At 37.8% G+C, this 21,569-nt stretch overlaps 1 protein-coding gene and 1 pseudogene across 3 annotated transcripts; one reads left to right on the top strand and one right to left on the bottom strand.

The window, feature by feature from the left end:
- Positions 1-1,500: 1,500 nt before the first annotated feature.
- Positions 1,501-6,492, bottom strand: LOC103718592 (pentatricopeptide repeat-containing protein At1g25360 pseudogene; annotated as a pseudogene). 2 transcript variants are annotated; one of them, XR_015973656.2, is made up of 3 exons: positions 3,684-6,492; positions 3,301-3,411; positions 1,501-2,062 (listed from the first exon to the last, which is right to left on the bottom strand). The product of XR_015973656.2 is annotated as a pentatricopeptide repeat-containing protein At1g25360 pseudogene, transcript variant X2 (transcript). The 2 variants fall into 2 exon arrangements; XR_015973655.2 differs by having other exon boundaries at positions 1,501-2,161; positions 3,684-6,471.
- Positions 6,493-8,364: 1,872 nt separating this feature from the next.
- LOC103718581 (Ubiquitin system component Cue protein) lies at positions 8,365-19,585 on the top strand. Its single transcript, XM_008807470.6, has 9 exons — positions 8,365-8,848; positions 9,040-9,199; positions 9,392-9,453; positions 9,569-9,663; positions 13,222-13,335; positions 16,203-16,268; positions 16,365-16,462; positions 16,580-17,016; positions 18,213-19,585. The coding sequence occupies exons 1-9, from the start codon at positions 8,473-8,475 to the stop codon at positions 19,289-19,291; spliced, it is 2,487 nt and encodes an 828-aa protein (XP_008805692.4). The 5' UTR covers positions 8,365-8,472; the 3' UTR covers positions 19,292-19,585.
- The last annotated feature ends 1,984 nt before the right edge of the window (positions 19,586-21,569 follow it).

The following is a 21,569-nucleotide window of genomic DNA, read 5'->3' as shown; positions in this document are numbered from 1 at the left end:
TTTAATATTTGTTCTTTAAATTATTTTGCATGTAAACCCCTAGCATCTTGCTATTTAAATAAATATTTTTTTAGTTATAAAGTACGACTTCAAGCTCCTTAAAAATTGGAGTGAATGATTTTGAAGTCACTGTCTCCCATCTCCATCAGCTTCATGATTTTATTTTTGAAATAAATATTATGATGCAATTTTTTAAGTGAATGATCTATTTTAACTAACCCCCCACGTAAAAGTATCTATTTTCCACCAGCTTTTGTATATTTTAGTTTTTATTATGGTACTTCAGTTTTTTATATTTTGATAAAAAATACATATATACATACATACATACATACATATATATATATATATATATATATATATATGTGTGTGTGTGTGTGTGTATACAATACAAAAAATTTCCAATGTATACAAACCACAATTGTTTATATTCCTCTCAAATGCATTACATATTTTCAGTACTAGTTTTGGGTATAGTATAATTAACTACTTTGCCCCAAAAAAGATGGCAATGGTAATAGCTGCCTAACTTTTTTTAAGCTCATCGTTTGTATCTCAAGCATATAAGTTAATATTTCTATTTTTTTTTTTTTTGGTCAAAGCAGCATTTTATTTCATTTCATATAACTCTAACTCTAAGTTTGTCCAAATAACCTTCTCGAAGTGCTGGACAACATAAGAGGTAATCTAGTCTGCTGCACTGTTCGCCTTCCAATACACATGAGCTATTTAGCAGGAGGTCAACTTTCGTACCAATCTGCGAATGTTCCGTATCAACGGATGCCGGGTGGCCATTTCTAATCTTCAGTTTGCCGTGGCCCCTTCGTGTCATGAAAGTAAAAAAATTAGCACAATAGTTTGCTTTACGGTACCTACTTCTTGAAAGGGTAAAGTTAAGGCTTCAAAGGTTCCAATCAATTGTATCTCCCCGATGAAAAGACAAAATTGGAATTTGGATTCTTCTTAATTTTTCTATTTTTAAATAGAATAAAGTAAGGGTTTTCATTTACCTCAAATAAATCAAAATTTTTATTTGCTGATAAAACGAGTGTGAAACCATTTGCAATCAACAAGTTGCGAATTGTTGATTCCGGCCACCCACATATTAAAGCTCATCATGTGTCAAAGATATATACTCTTAATTATTAAAAATTTATAGTTCTGTATGCAATTTAACAAGGTTCAGTATTTTTCCGCTCACAATATCATGCAAAATAATCTTATTAATACATTGTGCATGCAACACCCTGTAAGAACCTTAATCTTATAGATAAATACTTTGATTTCTAATAATCATGGAAACACCTTTATGTAATGGTTTGCAAACTAGAGAAAAGTGCTGCCCTAGGGACCACACAACTATATTTTAATGGAAACATGTTTGGTTGGCTTTGACTTTAACCCAAGCCAGCCAGATGGTTACAACCCAAATGTTCAAAGTTTATAGCTACCAAGACAAATTGAATTGTTGCCAAAGTAGGTCCAAATTTTCACAAGCAATAAAATCCAAACATCAATTTGAATGTTTCATATGCAATTAGATAAGGTTGTGAACCATAGGTCAGCAACCATCTTCCAATAGTTTTAGTCTTTAGCATTTTTGGTCATATCCCCAAGAATTCCATTTTCACAAGCAATAACATAGGAAAGCAGTTCAAACCCACTGGAACCATTTCCGGTTCCAAAGAATAAAACCTAGCACCAGCAAGTTGGTATGTTCGCACGGACTGCATGCCAATAATTGTAATTAACCAGCCCTGTCCCATAAGTAGCAGACCCATCTGAATGCAGAGCAAGGCAGATTATATAGAAAAGAAGGCAGTTATCAACTTTCTGGCTGCTGTCAGGAATTCTCCTGCAAGGAGTGATTGCACATGAGAAATCTGAGTGCAGTTCATTCTGGAGCATATATCACCGCTCTCACTGTCACGGTATCACAGCTTTCATGTGTATATGTAGTTGTATTTGCCAGTGAATCCACTGACAGTCATTGCTTCCAGTCAAGTCTTAAAGAACGATCATCCAGCTTCCGCAACCCAGTTTCCCTTGGAACAGCTATGGCCTTTGAAAAGAACAATTCTCACAATTATTTAAAATGATCGTCACATGTCAATCGATTCGGCCCACCTTAACTTTTGCTCCATATAAATTAGTCATTTACCTTGACATTTTATCAGGAAAAAAATAGTAACTATAAAATGAAATAAAGGTCTTATAAGAGCACAGCTATGGGAAACTGATAGATTCAAATCTAGAAATATAATATTCCTGAAATCATCCAGATGACATGCGTGCATGATGGGTGGTTGAGACTATAATTCATAACATAGCATCTCTTTTTTAAGCAAAAATGGCACATTAAAATAAGCATCAAAGGAAAAATGAAATCAAATACAGAGAATAAGATACACCGTTTATGTCTTTGATACAAGAGTCCATGAAAGCCATATTCTATTTCATCTTTATAAGAGAGTTTGTTCACGTGAAGCTCCTAACTCCAACATCAAGTGTTCAGAGAATAAGATACATAGTTTGTCTTTGATACAAGAGTCAATGAGCCATATTCTATTTCATCTTTATAATAGAGTTTGTTCACGTGAAGCTCCTAATTCCAACATCAAGTGTTTATAGAACAAGATCTCACAGGATAAATGCCTCCACCGAAACGAGTGAGACTATCAATATTTTTTCTTAGTTATGTATATCTTCCTATGAGTTAATATCCTGTTATGATATAATGTATCATACCAACTATCTGTACAGTCCAATCAGCACATAAGGGTACACGCATAAAAGAGTACCATGAGTGTTCACTAACACAGCAAACCTTTATTCCGATCTAAACTATTTTGAGTAGTTTTATGATGATGACTAGCCTTTAATCATTGATATACATGTTTAGCAAGTTGTACACTCTTCGGATATGCATTATATATTCAGCCAAAATTGTCAAAACAAAAACTACACCATATTTATTATTTTAAACAACAAAATAACATAGGAGGGCGAAGTATAAAAGGTATATGTATACATGCACTGAGATCTTAACATATTTCTTGACATACTACCAAGCTTCAAACTCTTTTCAAACTATATTATTTATATAACTCTTTTCAAACTTTAGGCTTCAAACTGAAATCAGTAAAGCGAAAATTAAACCAATAGACTGTATTAAGCAACTTACACAGAACTAGTGGCTAATGGCAATGCCAATTTTATTAATATTAACAAAGAATGATAAACATATGAATCAATAAAGCTAGAGTGAACACTGAATATAAATAAGTTGACATGACTCACAGGAGATATCACTGTCTTTGTACTATCTCTAAACTGCCTCCAAACATTTGGTGAAGTTTGGTAAAAGTAAGCTATTCTGTGGTGGTCTAGGTCTCAGCAATGTTGATGAACCTGCATTAAACTTCCAGTGTCAACAAAACAATAGGCAGGTCGGAAAGTTTCATGTGTCTGATAAAATTATTATTTATCAATTGTCATATCCTAAAAATCTTTCATACTGATGCAACAACATAAAGATTGTCAGATCTGTAGAAGGCAAAACTGTAAGCTAAAAATCTAAGCTAAGCCTTATCTGTGACCTTCTTCACAGTTGGAATGCACTCAAAAATTATCCAACAGCTTGGGAACTGGCACCAATTTTGAGTGTTAGAAATTAAACTTACCATCCAGAGCACATGCGACTCAGATAAATTAAACTGGTTTTCACCAATAATTCCCACAAGGAAAGAATGCTCTCCATTCTTAAAATGGTGAAACAGCTTAACATCTCTGACAATTATCTCACTATCAGCTGCCTTTAACATGAACATGAATGCAGCATGGCAATCTCCACAAATTCTCAAGCTCTTAAGAACTCTAACTGTGGCCCCAGCAGGTAATTTTGTAAGCCCATATCCAACAGCTAACTTCTCGCTGCGAGTAGATAATGCATATTCCTTTTTCTCAGGATCGACATCATGCAGAACAAACTTGGTATTAAACCAGTTTTCACCAATAATTCCCACAAGAACACTCTCCATTATTAAAATGGTGAAACCGCTTAACATCTCTGACAATTATCTCTCTATCAGCTGCCTTTGACATGAACATGATCGCAGCATGGCAATCCCCACAAATTCTCAAGTTCTTAAGAACTCTAACTGTGGCCCCAGAAGGCAATTTCATAAGCCCATATCCAACAGCTAACTTCTCGCTGTGAGTAGATAATGCATATTCCTTTTTCCCAGGATCAACATCATGCAGAACAAACTTGGTATCAGGGACATATCCCAGCTTCCTCATCTTGACTCCAAGTATCTCGAGGAATTTGTATACTTCCTGCACCTCAGGGTGTCTTGCATCATTGACAAGGAACACATGAGCCTTATTTGCAACTTCAATCCAGCTGCATCCAGGCTCCTTCTTCACCCCACGATCTTTCATCAATTTCCTAACCCTTGCAACATCTTCCCACCACCCAACGGCAGCATAGATGTTGGATAAAAGGACATACGTTCCATCATGCTGCGGTATCATCTTAAAGAGTTGCTCCGCTGCATAAATTCCAAGATCCATGTCCCCATGCATTCTGCAGCCTGATAGAACAGCCTCCCAAATAGATGGGCCTGGCTCAAAGGGCATTGATTTAATTACATCCCTACCTTCTCCAATACGCCCAGCCCTGCCTAGTAAATCAATCAACCGGGCATAATGATCTTCCCCTGGGATAATACCATAATCATGTTTCATGGATTCAAAGTACCGAAAGCCTTCATCTACCAAGCCTGCATGATTGCAGGCTGACAGGACTGTTAGGAAAGAGATGCGGTCTGGAAATATACCCTCCCCAATCATGCAGTCGAAAAGCTCAATTGCCTCTCTACCATGTCCATGATGCCCAAGGGCTGCAATCATTGCATTCCAAGATACAGAGTCCACATTGGGCATCACAAGGAACATGAGGCGCGCTTCCTCCAATGCTCCACACTTGGCATACATCGTCAAAAGAGCATTTCCCGCCGAGTTGCTTGATTCATAGCCAAACTGGATGAGCTGTGCATGGAGCTGCCGCCCATGCTCCAATGTTCCAAGCTCACCACATGCAGCAATTGTGCTTGCATACGTATAGTCACAAGGCTTGGTACCCTCAGCCCTCATTCGACTGAACAACTTCAAGCCTTCCTCGGCAAGCCCATTGTGTACAAACCCCGAGATCATCACCATCCATGCCAACTCATTCTTATGAGGCATAATCTGAAAAATTGCAAGTGCATCATCAATGCGACCACAATTCACATATCCTGTCAAGATGGCATTCCATGAAACGGGATCTTTTCTTTTAATATCATCAAAAATTCTTTTTGCAACATTGGTCTTTCCGCACTTCGAGTATAAGGTGACCAACACATTCTCGATGGGCAATGCCGATTCAGGATTGAAGTCAGGCCCTGAACGAATGATGTGGGCATGAACAGCTTTTCCATGAATGAAAAGCCCGGCATTCGCACAAGCACTGAGCACACTTGTGTAAGTGAACTCATCAAGCGAGATACCAATTGAATTCATCCTTCTAAACATCTCCAATGCTTCTGAAAAAAGCCCACAATGCACATATCCCGAAATCATTGCATTCCAAACGACATCAAACCTTCCCTCCATCTTGTCAAAAACTTGACGAGCTTCATTTATATCTCCTTTCCTGACATACCCGACAACCATTGTGGTCCAAGTGAGCTCATCTCTCTCGACCATTCTATCAAACACCTCCCGAGCAATTACTGCTGTCTCAGGGGAATCACACCTGAAGTACAAAGCAATTAAGGCATTTGAAACAGAGATGACCTGCTCCGTGCCGGACTTCACCACGGCGCAATGGAGCTGCCCGCAATGGTCGAGTTCGAGAACAATGATGGTGGCTGCAGCGCTGAGAACTCCGGTGAAGGTGTAGTAGTCCGGCCGGAAGTCATCCCGGAGCATGTCGCGGAAAATGGCGAGGGCCAGCGGGCCGTCGCCGGCGCGGGCATAGCCGGAGATCATGGAGTTGTAGAAGACAGTATCCCGGGAAGGGAGAGGGATGCAGTCGAAGAGGCGGCGAGCGAGGGGGAGGCGGCCGGTGGCGGCGTAGGCGTTGACAAGGGAGGTGGCCGCAGCGGCATCGGCAGGGGCGGCGGCGTCGAAGAGAAGGCGGGCGGAGGGGAGGTCGCCGGCCTTGGCGTATAGGTCGACGAGGCGGTTGAGGATGTGGGCGCGGGGCTTGAAACCGGAGGCGAGGATGTGAGCGTGGAGGGCGCGGAGGCGGAGGAGGATGGGGGAGGGGAGGGAGGCGGCGGCGGAGGCTTTGGGGAGAGCCGCGGCGAGGAGTTGGAGGTGGGCGGCGAACCGGTTGGCGAGTTTGTGGACGTCGAGGGGTTGGAGGGAGAGGAGAGTGGAGAGAGACGAAGGGGGCATTCCCTCCCCCCCGCGCGCGCGAATGGGCTCAATGGATTGAAGGGCGAATATAAATTATATAATTGACAGTTGCTAATGTTAGGCTATAAAGTCGGGAATAGTTGCCGGGTTCCTTTCTCTAGAATTTGTTAGAAAGATTAATTTAAAGTCACTAATTGAAGGAATGGATGGTTGGCACTTGCAATACATCTGATTGAAAGTATTGATGGTTGTGATACCCTCGAGTGTACGTACTTACTGCAGCTCCATCATCAAAGCTATTAAAATTTGCATGATACTATAACTTTCTCTTATTAAGAATCAACATTGTCTCTCCCACTTTGGCATCGATGAAGTTCATATCACGTTTTTAATTTTATTTTTTTAATTGATAGATGTTTTATAGCTCATTTTTTTTATTTTTTACTTCCTGCAACCGAGCACGATGGATATAGGTCTACCATGGGCTTCAACTTTAGCATGTCTCATTTCAATACCTGAACATATCCATTTGATCTAGGAGGATCACCGAGCTCGATGTGGATCACTTTGATCGCTACAAGTATTCAGAAGAATCAAGTTGGTATCAGAGCTATACTCTTACCTGATGGAATTCCAACTTGATCTGATTAGATCAAGTTGGCATCAGAGCTCCGGTCTTCTATATCTGTAAGAGCCTCTGTTCATGGTCCAGACATGTGAGCAATACAAGCAATTAGGAGAAAGACTATCCGTGCTTCAAATATATCAAAGGACAAATGCAAGTATGGCTACTAGATCTTTCTCAATAGGTGATGATGAGACGAAAAAACATATCATATAATTAGAAGAGAAAATTGCCCAACTCACCGAGATCGTCTCGAGATTCGCGATACCTTCAACACAGACACCGGCAATTTCTGTTACGAAGCTGTCTCCTATGACTCGAGATGAAGATTTACTATCTAGCGAGAAGGATGAGGATGAGCGATCTATAGGTATGAGAAATCTCTCTTTTCAACCATTTAAAGTTGAGGCTCGAATCGAGATTCTTGTATATGATAGAGTTGTTGAATTGGAAAAGCTAGATAACTGGCTAGACCAGTTAGAGATATATTTACTATCCAGAGATACTCTAGTGTCTAGAAGGTTGTTTTTGCTTGTCTCAAGCTTTCTGGCTATACTTTTATATGGTAAAATTTGTACACAAGAAACAACGATGTTTTGAATCCAACATGGAATAAATTCAAGAGCCTAATCAAAAATCAATTCTACCCAATTGAGTGGCAGTACTTATGGCAGAAATATGATCAGTCTATCTAGGACTATTCCAGCGAATGTCATAAGCAAGCAATCTTCTTCGAAATCTCCATCAGCAATCATGCAGTCTTCATGAAGTACATCGGAGGTCTCCACGATAACATCCGAAAGGAGCCGAAACTCTTCCAAGTTGAAGGCATCAGCAAAGCCAGCGTGAAAGCCATGGGGATTGAAGAGAAAAATTGGCCTAAAGAAGATAAGAAGGGCAACAAGTTTTAAAAAAATGCCAGAAATCTATGTCAAGAGAAAGAGCAAAGAAAGCACTACGCCAACACGACTTTAAAAATTTATTATGATTATTGTAGCTAATATCTAATTTTTAGAAACCATTTAATCATTATTAACAATACATTATTCTTCTTTTATATCAAATATTTTTAAAATTTTAATTTTTCTGTTACATCCCTACTGCGCGAAATTCTGACTCGAACCCAACCTAACAAGCTGCCAGGTTGGGGGTCAGCTGACCTCTATTGGATCCATGAGCCAGAGTGTCAGATTTGGCAAGTTGGGTTTGAGTTTGGTTGGGGAGAAGGATTCGAGTCAAGATGACCCCTATCTACCCGGTGGTGAGATTATCCAGCATCTAACCAACCTTCGCTTCACTAGCCCGTTAATTATCAGACGTTTGATCAACGTTCTGTTTATTGGAACCCTCCGATCTATTCGGATGGTAAGAAGACGTTTATATACTTGGGTTCCCGTTCTTCTTCCCTTCCTCCCAAGCTCGCGACGGTGGAAGAGGTCATGGCGTCCGCTCCCTCTCAGCGATCTCACGGCCCCAAGGGCTCATACCGCAACCAAAAGCGCTTCGTCCCCAAGGGAGAGAACTCCTCCTCCTCCTCGAGAGATCACCCGATCCCCGGCAACGCCAAGCCTCCGCCGCCGCTAACCACTGCGCTGCGGGGGTCCTCCGCCGCCCCGGCGCGGCCGGGAGGGAAGGGGAGGCGCGGCGGAGGCGGGAATTTCGTCAGATACTTGCCGCAGGATGAGGCGGTCGCTTGCGGTCTCGGGGCCGACGCTGGGGGCTTGGACGCGGTCGAGTCGCAGGGCATCGTTGATCTCCTCAATGACGAGCTCTCCAAGCTGCTTAAGATGAGCCCTAGGGATTTCTGGAGAGAAGGTGAGACCCCGATCTTTAAGTCCTAATATCTTTAGTTCGTTTTTTTATTAAATTGCGAATTTACTCAGAATTTAGCTGGTTTTATAAAAATCTAAGTTAGGTTGTTGATGAGTTGAAGAGGAATCTTTTCGTTGTTAATTCTTGGTTTTCATGCTTTGATGGATTTGTTTCCCCCCTTGTCTCTTTTCCAGTGGCAACGAATGATTCGCTGCATGAGTTCTTGGATAGTTATTTGCAGTTCAGGCACAGATGGTATGATTTCCCACACCGGGGGGCGAGGGGAATTGTGGCAGGTGTTATTGTGGGAGAGCTTGAGCTATGCCGTCGTGTCTTTATGGTCCTTTATCGAATGTAAGCTACGGCTCATTATTTCTTAGCCTCTTTGGAATCATCTGCTTCAAGAATTAGAATAACTCGTGTATTCTGTATAAATATACCTATCAACATCCAATTTCCGAATTTCACTACTTAGAGAAGCAAAAGAAGGCATCATGTGTTTCTAATATAGTGGATCTAATAGTCTGCAACTCCAATTGCTTTCAGATCTTCTAATAAAGACCCTGGAGCACGTGCAAATGAATGCCTTAGCATGAAAGAGCACACAGGTGTCATTTATGTTTTCTTGCTTCAGCTTGTGCTTTTATGAACAATTGGATATGGGCATTGATTATTAGATGAAAATAATCCGAGATCAGGCTTTTTTACTTCTTCTCTGTATAGCCCTCCTGCAGGAAAAGAAACTGCTGGATTTGCCAAAATTACTGGATATATGTGCTATCTATGGGCATGACAACGAAGAACTGACTAGGTTATTGGTAAGGCTCCTATCTTATGTTTGTTTTTTTTTAACTATCTTGCTTTTTGCTTATACGATCAAACTATTTTAGTATAGTAAGGGAAAACTTTTGCTGATTAGGGGAAACATATTAACTAGAGATATACTTTGCCATGATTTTTTTTTTTCACATAAAGTTTGCTAGCATTGCTTATACATTATGATATTATACAATAAAGGCACTTCATTCTTTGAAAAGATGGCTGCTAGTGGCAAATTTTCTTTGATGCATTTGTCGATATCATAATGATATAAAATATCTTTTATGCAAAACTACTTTTAGACATTTTCTGATTATTAAATAGAAGCTTCCATCATGAAGACTGTAAAAGATGGAGACGAACAAGGAGAGTCTAAAATTCTAGCATAGTTACTTCATCCTGTGCTGGTTTTCCAGTTTTTTGGCTCTCTATTTTTTAATGGAATTAAATCTGGCAATGGAACTTTGATTTCAATCCAATCAAGCATTCATGAATGAAAATGCTGTTTTAAGCCAAAAAAATCATTCTTTTCTAGAATATTTTAATGCAATCATGGATTTGCTGTTTTTTTTACATAATAATGCTTTTTCGGTCCATGTAGTTATGTATACTTAATGTTATTAGTGTGGTTTCTGAAATGAGATTCTTTGCTTGCATGCATAAATGAAGGAACAGAGGTTTTCATGTTAAGAAATGTGAGCAATATTCAATCTATCCATTAAAGTGGAGTATCGTGATATGTATGTATTAATCCAACTTCAATAGGAGAGCCATTACTTAAACATGACAAACTCTTCCTCATCTGATGCAGTCACCTTTGTGGACCCTGCTTTACCTTCTTATTGAAAGTTAGATCCTTAAGTATGAAGTTTGCTTTTCAATCTCATCAACAATACCTATTGGTTATTATGCTAAATGCATTTGATACCTAATTCTCATTTTACTTCTCTAGGCTAAATTGCCTATGTATGAACTAAGGTGTAAACAAGCCAAACATGAGCGAGCTCTTCCCAACTCGAGCTCGTCCAATATTATAAATGGTCAATTTGATCGAGTTAAGTTGGGAAAATGCAACTCATATTCAGCTCATTTCACATCGAGCTAGCTCAAGCTCGACTTGATAATAGGCCAGGGTTTGATTGGGCAATGGGGTTGGCGTGCCTTGGTCATCGATGTAGGGTTTAACATATGAGAGAAAAAGGGAAAGGAAGGAATAGGAATAGATAAATGGGAGCTTGAGAGAGAGAGAGAGCGAAGAAGGAGGAGCCGTAGTTGCTCAACACTCCAGATCTATCCTCGATGAAGAAGTATCAAGGCCCTCGAGAGACTAGACTTAGAGAGCAAGGTAGGGGTGGAGGGAGAGGGAGAGGGAGACGAAAAAAAGGGAGGGAGAACATAGCAAAAAAGAGAGGGTTGGGGTGGTGTTGTAGAGTAGGGGAGAGTTAGAGAGGGGTTAAGCTTCACTTTTGACTTCTCATACATGGCATTGACCTAATGATCAAAGCCATTAGATCTGTGATCTAACAGCTACAACAATTATCATTAATAAAAATTATGACCATTAAATATAATATCCAAGGGATGAACTATATCTTGATTCTAAATAAATACTTTAATATGTGCTTATAAACATAAAATAATACAATTTGTTGGAATTAGAGGGAAAGAAAGTTTTCTCAAAGAGTAAACCTATTTTTTTGGGTTCCATTCTACATAGTAATAAAAGAGGGAAGATTATTAAATGCCTCTCTTTTGCTTTTCCAATCCTCTTATCTTATTATTCTTTAGAAGGGTAATTTTTTTTTATTTTCATATATCTTCAATTATAGTAATACAATGATGCTAATATTTGATATCATTTCTATATTTTGCTTTAGAAAGAGCAAAGTTCTGTACCCATAACCAAATTGCGATAACCTTGGAAATGTTATTAATTTTGAAGTAGTATTCATGAATTAATTTTAGCGATATATCCTAGAGCCATTTTTTATGGACAACTTATTGAAAACCATGCAAGCTTTGGTCAGTAATGAGAATATATGAAGGCACAAATTATTTTAAGATTTTTTTGTAAAGTTTGTCATCTGGTAGTTGCCTAATTGCCTAGCCGATCACCTAGGCTCTGGGAGGATGCATCACTAGGGTCACATAGGTTATTTGACAACTACGCCTACAAGTTGCTCATATAGCTTCTTAAGTTTTCTCCTAAGTGTCCAGATTTTGACTACTTAATGACATCATAGAGGCACATCTTTTTAATTGCTCCATTCAAAGCCAACCTTTTGTTTAAATGTCATGTATGCAGCTATCTAATGGTAGCCTTTTATAGTTAAACTAGCATATAACCTATGTGATGCATTGGCTGCAGTTTTTTCTCCTTTTTCTAACTATTCTTAAAATGCAATGTAGAATAGATATAATAGAATAAATAACAGAAGTAGAATATAATAGATATAAGAACCCAATTATTTTCTAAAACAAAGAACCATATTAATGATATCATTAATATGGATGTCCATGTGGCAAATGAGAGCTCAACACAATCTGAGCTTCCATTTTAGTTATTTATAATACATAAATTATTTAAACTTCTAAAGTAAAGAGCTTTAGTTGGTAGTTTACTTAGACATCTAACATGGCTACCCTGTGCTAAGTGTTTTGAAGTGTTGGACACAAAAGCCTCCAAAAATACAGGCACAAAATAGAGATATTTATGTGTTATTTAACAAACAAAATAGTAGAGCAGCCATAATGTAGCAAGTTGTATAGGTTATTCATTAGGTTATTTAAGGTTACTTGTGGGTGTCTAGTGCTTAAATTGATATTAGTCATGAAAATTTATATTAAAAACATAATGACGCTTTGCTATGACTGCATAACCATGGTAATTTTATATCAAAAACATAATGATACTTCCTTTAAAGTGTTTGATGCTTGAAACTATAAGTCCTGCATGTGCTACTCTAAAATAAAGTGCCAAGTGACAAACTTTTTGGCGACATTAGCAAGAAATATCAAAGTGGAGTGTCCATTTGTTTCTCGTTGTGTTGTGTCTTGCCATGTCCAAGTGTCGAAAAGTGCTAACATGTGTAGAAACCTTAAAATGAAGTGTTTAGGTAACATAGTCCAGTCAATCAAATTTAGGCATATCACAAACTTGCAAGTTTTGGCAATGTTGTGCTTAAGCCATTTGCTGTAAACAGTGATTTCGGCTTTTTAGAAACCTATGAGCTTTTCAATTTTAAACTATAAGAAACCAATTTGACTCCACGAGACCTTCTAAAAGATAGCAATAAAAATGTTTCTTACATAATAAATAAACAAAGGGCTGTTTCTGGTCTCAACTAATAATCTTGTTAATCACAAATACTCAAGTTGCTAACAGTCTTATACTCAAATGATCAGCTTTACCTGATGATTGATGTTATGTGTCAATTGAATCCATGAGCTACCTTCTTCCTCTACTTGCTCACTATGGTGTTTCTTGCTGCTGGGAATTGATTTTATATATTTGTAAATGAAAACTCTCTTTTCTTATCAGTCCTTTTTCTTTCCAGGTTACAAATGCTTTCAAAGCCCAGCCAAAGCTCCTTGACAACGTCAGCTCAGTGGTAACACATTTTCTAAACATAGTTCACACGATGCATCAAAGATGCAGCTCATCATTAGAGGTTCTCTTCTTAATCTTGGAAAATTTTGATTTAGCCATTGTTTAAGATAATGCTGCATTATGCATGATTTCTGTATATCTAATTTCCTTGTATACTCCATGTCATGATGTGTTCTTTTGGAGCATTATATATGAGGGATTATGGCCCATCATGATTGTGTATATTGGGTGCAACATTCCAATCATTGCCTATCTCTGATACTGAATCGGACATCCTTGCTGTCTGGTTGTTTTATGGTTATTGCTGTTTGCTGGACCATCTCTAGATTTAGTGATCTAAGCATCACTTGTGCCAGAAAAATGAGGTGCAAGGGCCACACAATTTGTTCTCTTTTCTCTCTAATGGTTTGAATCATTACTGAACATGGTTTTCCTATGACTTCTTTGATTTGTCTCATAGGCTAGAGTTTAGATTTCTGTTTCCCCTTACTGTGTTCCTTTATATCCTCTTTATCACCTTGCACTAACTAGAAACTTATGTTTTGCTGAAATTGAGCGAAGTTTTTACTGGTCAGCTGAAAGCAAAAAAATCCCTGAATACACCTGATTGTTCCTCTGATCCGCTAAAAAGATCCATTTTAAGTTTTTCAATTTGTTTATCAGCACTGGTGGATTTTATTCTTATTTTATTTTTTTAGCATGTCTTTGCTAGTTTTAGGTGTCATCAGTTCATTTATTGAACTTTGAATATCTTGGCTCAGGTTTGTATTCATTCCTGTCTTCCATCGTATCTTTATGTAGCATTTAAATCTCTTTTAAAAACTCGGTCATAGGAGCTTAAACCACCTATGCGCTGGAAAACCACTTGACTGGATCTACCGAACGAATCAGGCCGCCGCCTCCTTCTTCTTCTTTCCCTTCTTCTTCTCTATTTTCTGGCTTAATTATAATTTGCAGTCTTTTTACGCTGGTGACTGTTTACTGATCTTTTGCTGATCTCATTCTTGTGTTCCTTTTCTTGTATGCCTTGACTACGCGGTGACTCATCTTTATATTGGTGGACATTGACTCATTTTATCTTGGACATTTAATTTGCTGTGAGCAATTAGCTCTTGTGTCTGTCATATCTAAGTTCGGATGAGGAATGTCGCTTGTGTCCACCTTGTTGGCTTATATACAACACTTGCCTCGCTTGAAGCATCTGATACTACTTTATTGGATCTTTAGGTCCTCCATCTTCTGCTAAGTCTGTGCAGGATGACTTTGATAGATCGGTAGCTCACTTTTTTGTCATGAAGTTAGTGGATCGGTGGATTGGTGGCTCACTTCTATGTCGTGAAGATAGTGGAACCATTAGTTCATCCTAGAAACTCTTGTTGCCCAGCTTGTGAGATTTGGTCCGATTTTTTGATCATTGTTTTCAAATGCTCTCAGTTCTCAGCCCATCAGCACTATGGGCATGCATTTACTGAATTCTTTACCATGTTTTTGAATCTATGGCAATTGGCAGGATCTTTAGGCTAAGGAGCCAATGAGAAACTTTGATTGTGAAATATCTCGGCTATCCATGCGATGCCCTGACATGAAGCACATGCCTAAGGCTGTCATAGTTATCGACTCGTGTAATTATTAAGTTATATAAATAACTAAAAGGATTATTAATTTTAAGGGATCACAACTGCCATATTTCTTACTTGTGCTCCACACATACCTAAGGCTGTTGTAGCCATCCATGCACCCAAAATTTTCTAGTTATATAACGGATCTGAGTCATTCGTACTTCCTATCATGAGCTTTGCATGTGGTTGAAACTATTGTCAATAATTTGAAGCGTCTTATGATTGGCATCAACTACTTAAAGCAAGTAAGATCCAATAAGCTTCAATGAATTTAAGAGGTTTGCCTATACATGCTGTACTGATAACTTCTTGGTTTGCTTTGTCCTAAATATTAATTTTTTTTTTAATTGTCTATAAATGAATATAAGTAGAAACCATGCAGGATATGTTTCATTTTTGCTCTTGGTCATAATTGCCTATATTGATCCATTCCTTTCTTTTCATTTTCTAGGATACTTTTAAGGCTAGGGGAACCTTGAAGGGTAGTTAAGTCCCTGTACTTGGTTAAACTAACCTTTTCGATTTCATTGTAGGCATCTCTTTTGCCCAAGTTACATTGCTCAGAAATTCGACGATAAGTTTTAGAGGACTGATATCGAGTGCTTGCCATAAATGTGTTCAAGTTTAGGTGCAAGCATATAAAAAGAAATATTTTTCATATCTGCCTGTGGTTTACACACACACACACACACACACGATGTTTTAATATGCATTTTCTACCATTAGTAGGTCGATCATTTGTGTTACGGGTGCCTTTATTTTGGTTCATGTTTGAGTGACTTTAAATGTATATAGTAATTGCGTGGTAGGTTCTTACTTTGAAATTCTGTGCAGCACCTATTGATTTACAATATTTTGAAAATCTTCCTTCTTATGATTCCTTGGTTATTTTTCTTTTTGATTTTGATGTTCATGAATATTTTCTTAAGCATATTTCAGTCTCTTTTCCTTTTTCATTTAAAGGCAGGGAAATTATCTTTTTGGGCTGTTGATATGAAGTTTCTTCCATTTATGTGGTTAAACGATATGAAAGCATGAATGGAAAAGATACTAATTACTAAATAATGTATACTTCAGCATGCTATCTCTGTGACACCTTTGTTTGTCAGATAATTATAACTGGACCCACAGTGGACTGATTGTTATTGAAATGAAGCTTTCCCCACTAAACCTGAAAATTCATAGTATTGAGGCTGGGAAACAGCCTTTGTATTTCATGCCTCTATCTTTAAACATAGAATTTTTTTTTTTTTTTTAATAATGGTTATGTTTAACAAACATATTTAATTTAGTTATGCATGTCATAAAGGTACTAATTGCTTCGAGAGGACGTGAAGTTTGTGGATATGGTCAACTCTATGAAGATTTTTTAGAGGCAAGTTGTTCTTGCTGAGAATAATTGAGCAGGTTTAAATCATTTCCTTCTCTTGCAGTTCCAAATAATTGAACAAGAATTTAATTTTGTGTTCAGGTCATGGACTTCATAAATGATGCCATTGTGACACTAGATGCTTTTGCTCATGCATACAAACCTGCATCTTTGTACTTCTCTATTCCATTTGAAATGAGGTAAATTGACTTCCCTATATTGTGCAGTGATTTAGGCATGTAGTTTTATAGTTTTTAATGGCAATTTCCAATTGATTCTGATACTCTATAGGATTTTGAAATTCATTTGGCATGCAGTTATGGAAATGAGGAGCTACTGAGTACCCTGGCAAGATTACATGATTCCTTGCTGCCCTCTTTACAACAAGGATTTAAACTTGTTTCTAGTTATGTGCCTGATAGGAAACAAAACCTATCTGCTGGCTTGCTTCAAGATATTGTTCTCGGTTTGAAAATGTTGTCAGTGAGAGTAGTCAAGTTTGGTTGGAAATTGCTGGACTTCTGCTATTTAAATGATCAACTCACTGATGATAGTCTCCTTCAAACTGCTATGAAGATGTTTCCAGCCAAAGTCGAGGATCCTGTCATAAGAGGAGACATTTTAGTTCAAACCTTTAAAGAGATCAATGGGGAAGTTTCAATTCCATATGAGAAATATCATAGTGGAACATTTCTACGGAATCTTGAAAAGGACTTCAAGATACTGGGGCAAATTCAAGGCCTTCGCAACACTGGTAAATTCTGTATACACACTAGTATATATATTTTGTTCTTTAGAGTTTAGTAATTTTAGAACCATTAGCATAGGTTGATCTTGGGATGTATTGGTTCTCAGTATTCTTACAAGAAGGGGAAAAGGCTAATTGCTTGTTAAGCTCTATATTTTTGATTCTGAAGATGACATCTGAGGTTCTCTACTTTTCTCAGAAAATGGACGCTTATCTAAAGATACAATCACTTTACTGGCATTAGTCTTAGTACATATATGTGAACACAGTCATTTGAATGTACGGTTGGAGATGCTCATGGTGACTATTTGGGATGTTAAAGAAAAGCCTTGCAACCATCACCTGATTTTAAGTGTGGTTCAGCACGTATAATTTCAACTATCATATACTTTAGCAATATTGAAATGCAGAGGATTCCCATTGTGAAATATATGCAATTTTGGAGTCCATATGTTTTGTAGTGCTTAATGTATACGTGAAGCTAGGATTGTGACTTCTGATGTAGTGGAAACAAGAGTTTTAGGGACTTATTTTTCGGAGGAACTTGTGAAATTTATGTAAGATCTTGTTTTTGGATGATCATTACTTTGATCTAGTAGGTGGGTGAATAAAAAGGGCATAACTTAGAGGTTAGCTGACGCGATTGGAATAGAAAGTTTAGCTTATGGTTGGGGTGCCACCTTAATAGCCCCACTTTGTTTTTTCCTTCTTCTCATGTTCTGCAGTTTTTAAAACAATGAGGGAAATGAACCTATGAAGTAGGAAGAAACAAATTCAAGTGTATTTTAGGCCAGCAGGAAATCCCATTCATGGACCTATTTATAATTCAATGAATCGTCGTAGTATTTCTGTATGTTGAAAGCTTTTTCTACAAGCCTGAGTTTGTCGTTGCGGAATTACATCCTTCTATTCTATCTTGGGATAAATAAAACATGTGCGATTCATCCTGCAATGTAATTCATAATGCATGTTGAGCAGACATCATACTATGCTTAGAAGTTGGGCAAAATATTTTAATCTGACAACTTATATTTCTACGAACACAGATTTCTAGTAAATCTGATACAATTGATGGATTATTTCTTTTTTTTTTCCTTGTCTGCTATTATCTCTGAAATGCTTATATTTACATTGGGTCTGACAGTCTGCCTATGGTATGTTAAAAGTCTACCTTTATTTTCTTTGCTCCTCTCTGTTTACAGGATGGATTTTTATGGATGACGAGCAGTTTCAATACCTATCTCAAATTGCAGCACCAGCTACCACGGTGTCCTGGAATAAAGAACCTAAGATCCCCATCTCTTTGCTGAATGATACTGCACAGACGGATGAAGAGGCTGTAATCCATGACTCTAAAATTAGTCAAATTAAGGACCTATTCCCTGATTATGGGAAAGGTTTTCTTTCAGCTTGCCTTGAAGTTTATAACCACGACCCTGAAGAAGTTATTCAAAGGATATTAGAAGGAACTCTTCATGAAGATCTTTCATCTCTGGATACTTCATTAGAGAAAATTCTACCAATGAAGTCAGCAACCCAGAAGAAGAGTGATAAAGGGAAAGAGGTGCTACTAGAATCTGCATCTCGTACTTCTGTGTCACCTGCTAAAGTGGATAGCAAAATGCCACGGAAAGATGAAGATGGCCCTTCCTCTTCTGTTTCATCATATGGGCGATACACAAGGAAGTCTAATAATGACTTGCCTGACACTGCAGTTTTAGACTCAAGAACAGATAAAGATGCAGTGAGGTCTTCTGTCCTTGCGGCAGAGTACGAATATGAAGATGAGTATGATGATTCGTTTGATGATCTAGTTTTGAGTGTTGTGGAAGCAGGATATGAAGAGGCAGATAACTTGAGTAATAGGAACAGCTCATTATCAGAAAGGTCTTCAGGATCGGAAGTTGAGACTTCATCGCGCAATTCTACTTCAAAATGGAGTCCACAGAAGAAGCCACAATTTTATGTTAAGGATGGGAAAAACTACAGCTACAAAGTTTCTGGTTCAGTTGGCGTGTCTAATGCTCAGGAAGCAGCTGTTTTAAACTATGCCCAGAAGGAAATAATTCATGGTCTTGGTCGTGGTGGAAATTTACCTGTTGGGGCTGTCAAGAAGTTGATGGATGCTGAAGAGCAGGATCACCCAATCTCTGATGCTGCAGAAAGTTTAGGCAGAGGGAACCCGAATCCTCGGGGTAGAGGAGGAAGGAGAGGTGGCGGAAATCATCATAGAAAAGATAGAGCAATGAAGAAGCACTTTACAGGATTGGTGGGCTCTTAGATGCTTCCAGATTTGATAAATAATTCGCTGGACACAGAAGCTGTAAATGCATATGCACGAGTTGCGTGGACTGTTGGTACTGTTGGATTGCTAAAAAGTTGCTTCATTTTGTGTGTACATGAATCAAATTTGGTCCATCATCAGTCTCACATGTTTGGAAATAAAATGTAAGAGATGAGCTCTGGGTCATTTTAGGTTACCCAAGTATCAGGTTAGTTTGACTGTGTATTGGCTGTATACAACTTTTATGGTTAATATCTTGCAGATTAGAAAAAGGAATTGGTTTTTCACCCATGCATCATCATCTTCAGGCAGCTTATGATGTGAAGTATGTTATGTGATCTTATATAATAACCAATACTAGTTTTTTGTGGAATGTTTTTGTGGAATGTTTTTGGATGGCATGAGGTCTTTTGATCCCATAGAGTCCAATGCTATGAAAATTTATACATATAGTCACTGATGTTTACTTCAGAATTATTAGAAATTATCAACTGTGACATCATTAATTTTATAAATTCTATTTAAGATCTTTTCAATGGTCTTTTATTTTTTTTTAGAGCATCATTTTGCTTGATGACTCTTACCTACAAGTTGATATAAAAACAAAAAACTCTTAACAATTTACTATTGTCTTAGCTATTCAATTAGATCAAGCACTGCCCTGTTGATTGTGTATATTTGGTGAGGATGGTTCTATTCTCCTTGATCTGATAGTGTTATTTTACCATCCCCCGTAATTGATGGATGTATTGCAGCATGACATTTTGCTTCCTTCTGCCTAAATGCAGCGGGATTCAATACTACTTTCTCATAAATTCTAAAGTCCATGTTCTACTGATTCTCAAGTTGGAGAATGAAGAAGGCTGGACAGGCTCTTACAGAAAGTGTTAGATGATTGCATCAGGAGGCATTTTCGAGAGATAAATCTTAGGCTTTTATAGAAAATGTTGCATCAGGAGGCATTGTCTAAAGATAAATCTTAGGCATATCCATGAAGAACTAAAATATGTGCCAACCTGTGAAAAAACATTACAAAATCTTGAGTTTCTTAAATGAAGTGTAGATGAGGAAAAAATGTTTATTTTGCTTCCATATTTGCAAGCATTTCAGGCAAATCTTGTTTTTGGATGCTTACTACATTGTTAGTTGAAAAGATGCATGTATTCTATTTGCTGTAAAGGCTTGGTTTTAGTATTAGAGACTTTCTTGTGGTACCCCAAAGGGGTTGGTTTGGTTGCTTTGATTATTTCATTTTTTTCGCTCAAAGATTGAGCTCTTATTTTGTTTTACATCTATCTATGAACGGCTAAGACCATGCCTGAATGAGTTAAAAGAAGAATCACAAAATTGTTTCCTCATACTCCGGACCATTGGCGAGTTTCCATTTTCTGTTGCGACAAAACATTAACTGAACGGTGAAATGCTTTTCTGCCTTATTGCCCTTGAATCAACCGGGTGAGGTGCCCATTCTTTTTTCAAGTGTCAAGGTGAGATACTTCTGGTAATCATTACATTTCTTTTCCTTTTTCTTTTTTTTAACATTTGGTAACGTTGGTTTCAGTAGCCCTCTTTAAAATTTTAGTTCTATTCTTTCGAAAGGTTCCTATTTTGGGAATTCCTATTTAGCATTTTGTTGTGTTTCATTTCTCTTTTTTTCTCCTACACCTCATGGCTAGGCTAAAATATTGGATGTGAGTATTTAAACTTGGATAGAATATCTCCTTGTCTAAGTTTCTCAACCTATAACAGACTACAATGAAGAACCTATAACAGACTACAATGAAGGGCTCTTATTAAGTAAAAAATAACTTAATTATCAAACATGCTAGTTAAAAAAGTAGTAGTGGCGTCATGCTTTTTTTTTTCAGTGATTAGTTCTTAATCCTTATAATTCATACATGTCATGGATGGAGCTGATCTGGCAATGCATCCGCGTCTAAAGTAAAGCTTCTCAATCTCAGCATGGTAGAGTCCTGCTCTAGAGGGAGCTGACTTAATATAGAATAGATTTATTTCTGTTTGAAATTATCTCTTGCTTGTGTTGACACCATTCCAATATCCTCTCAAGGTCATGGAATGCAATGGACCACTAGAAGTACTTGACAGGGCCTATGTGAGGAAGGGGAGGTGCAATTGAAAGTCCTGTGCTTTTGAGTGTGGCAGACAACAGGAAATCGGTTATGGAACAACTTTTTACTTTACCTTGAATGCTGTTGTTTTATGTAGCTGGTTTCTTAGCTGTTGTTTTATGCAGCTGGTTTCTTAGCTAACTTCT

Source organism: Phoenix dactylifera, chromosome 15, assembly GCF_051530095.1.
Source record: "Phoenix dactylifera cultivar Ajwa chromosome 15, Ajwa_hap1_PhDact_Kaust_v1.1, whole genome shotgun sequence".
Taxonomy (NCBI): Eukaryota; Viridiplantae; Streptophyta; class Magnoliopsida; order Arecales; family Arecaceae; genus Phoenix; species Phoenix dactylifera.
Note: the sequence above shows the minus strand (reverse complement) of the source record. Positions and strands in the feature narration are given on the sequence as shown.

Coding starts and splice junctions, on each gene's coding strand:
- LOC103718581 (XM_008807470.6), top strand. CDS start 8,473: ATGGCGTCCGCTCCCTCTCAGCGATCTCACGGCCCCAAGGGCTCATAC. Junction 8,849..9,039: donor TAGGGATTTCTGGAGAGAAG/GTGAGACCCCGA, acceptor TCTCTTTTCCAG/TGGCAACGAATGATTCGCTG. Junction 17,017..18,212: donor TCAAGGCCTTCGCAACACTG/GTAAATTCTGTA, acceptor CTCTGTTTACAG/GATGGATTTTTATGGATGAC.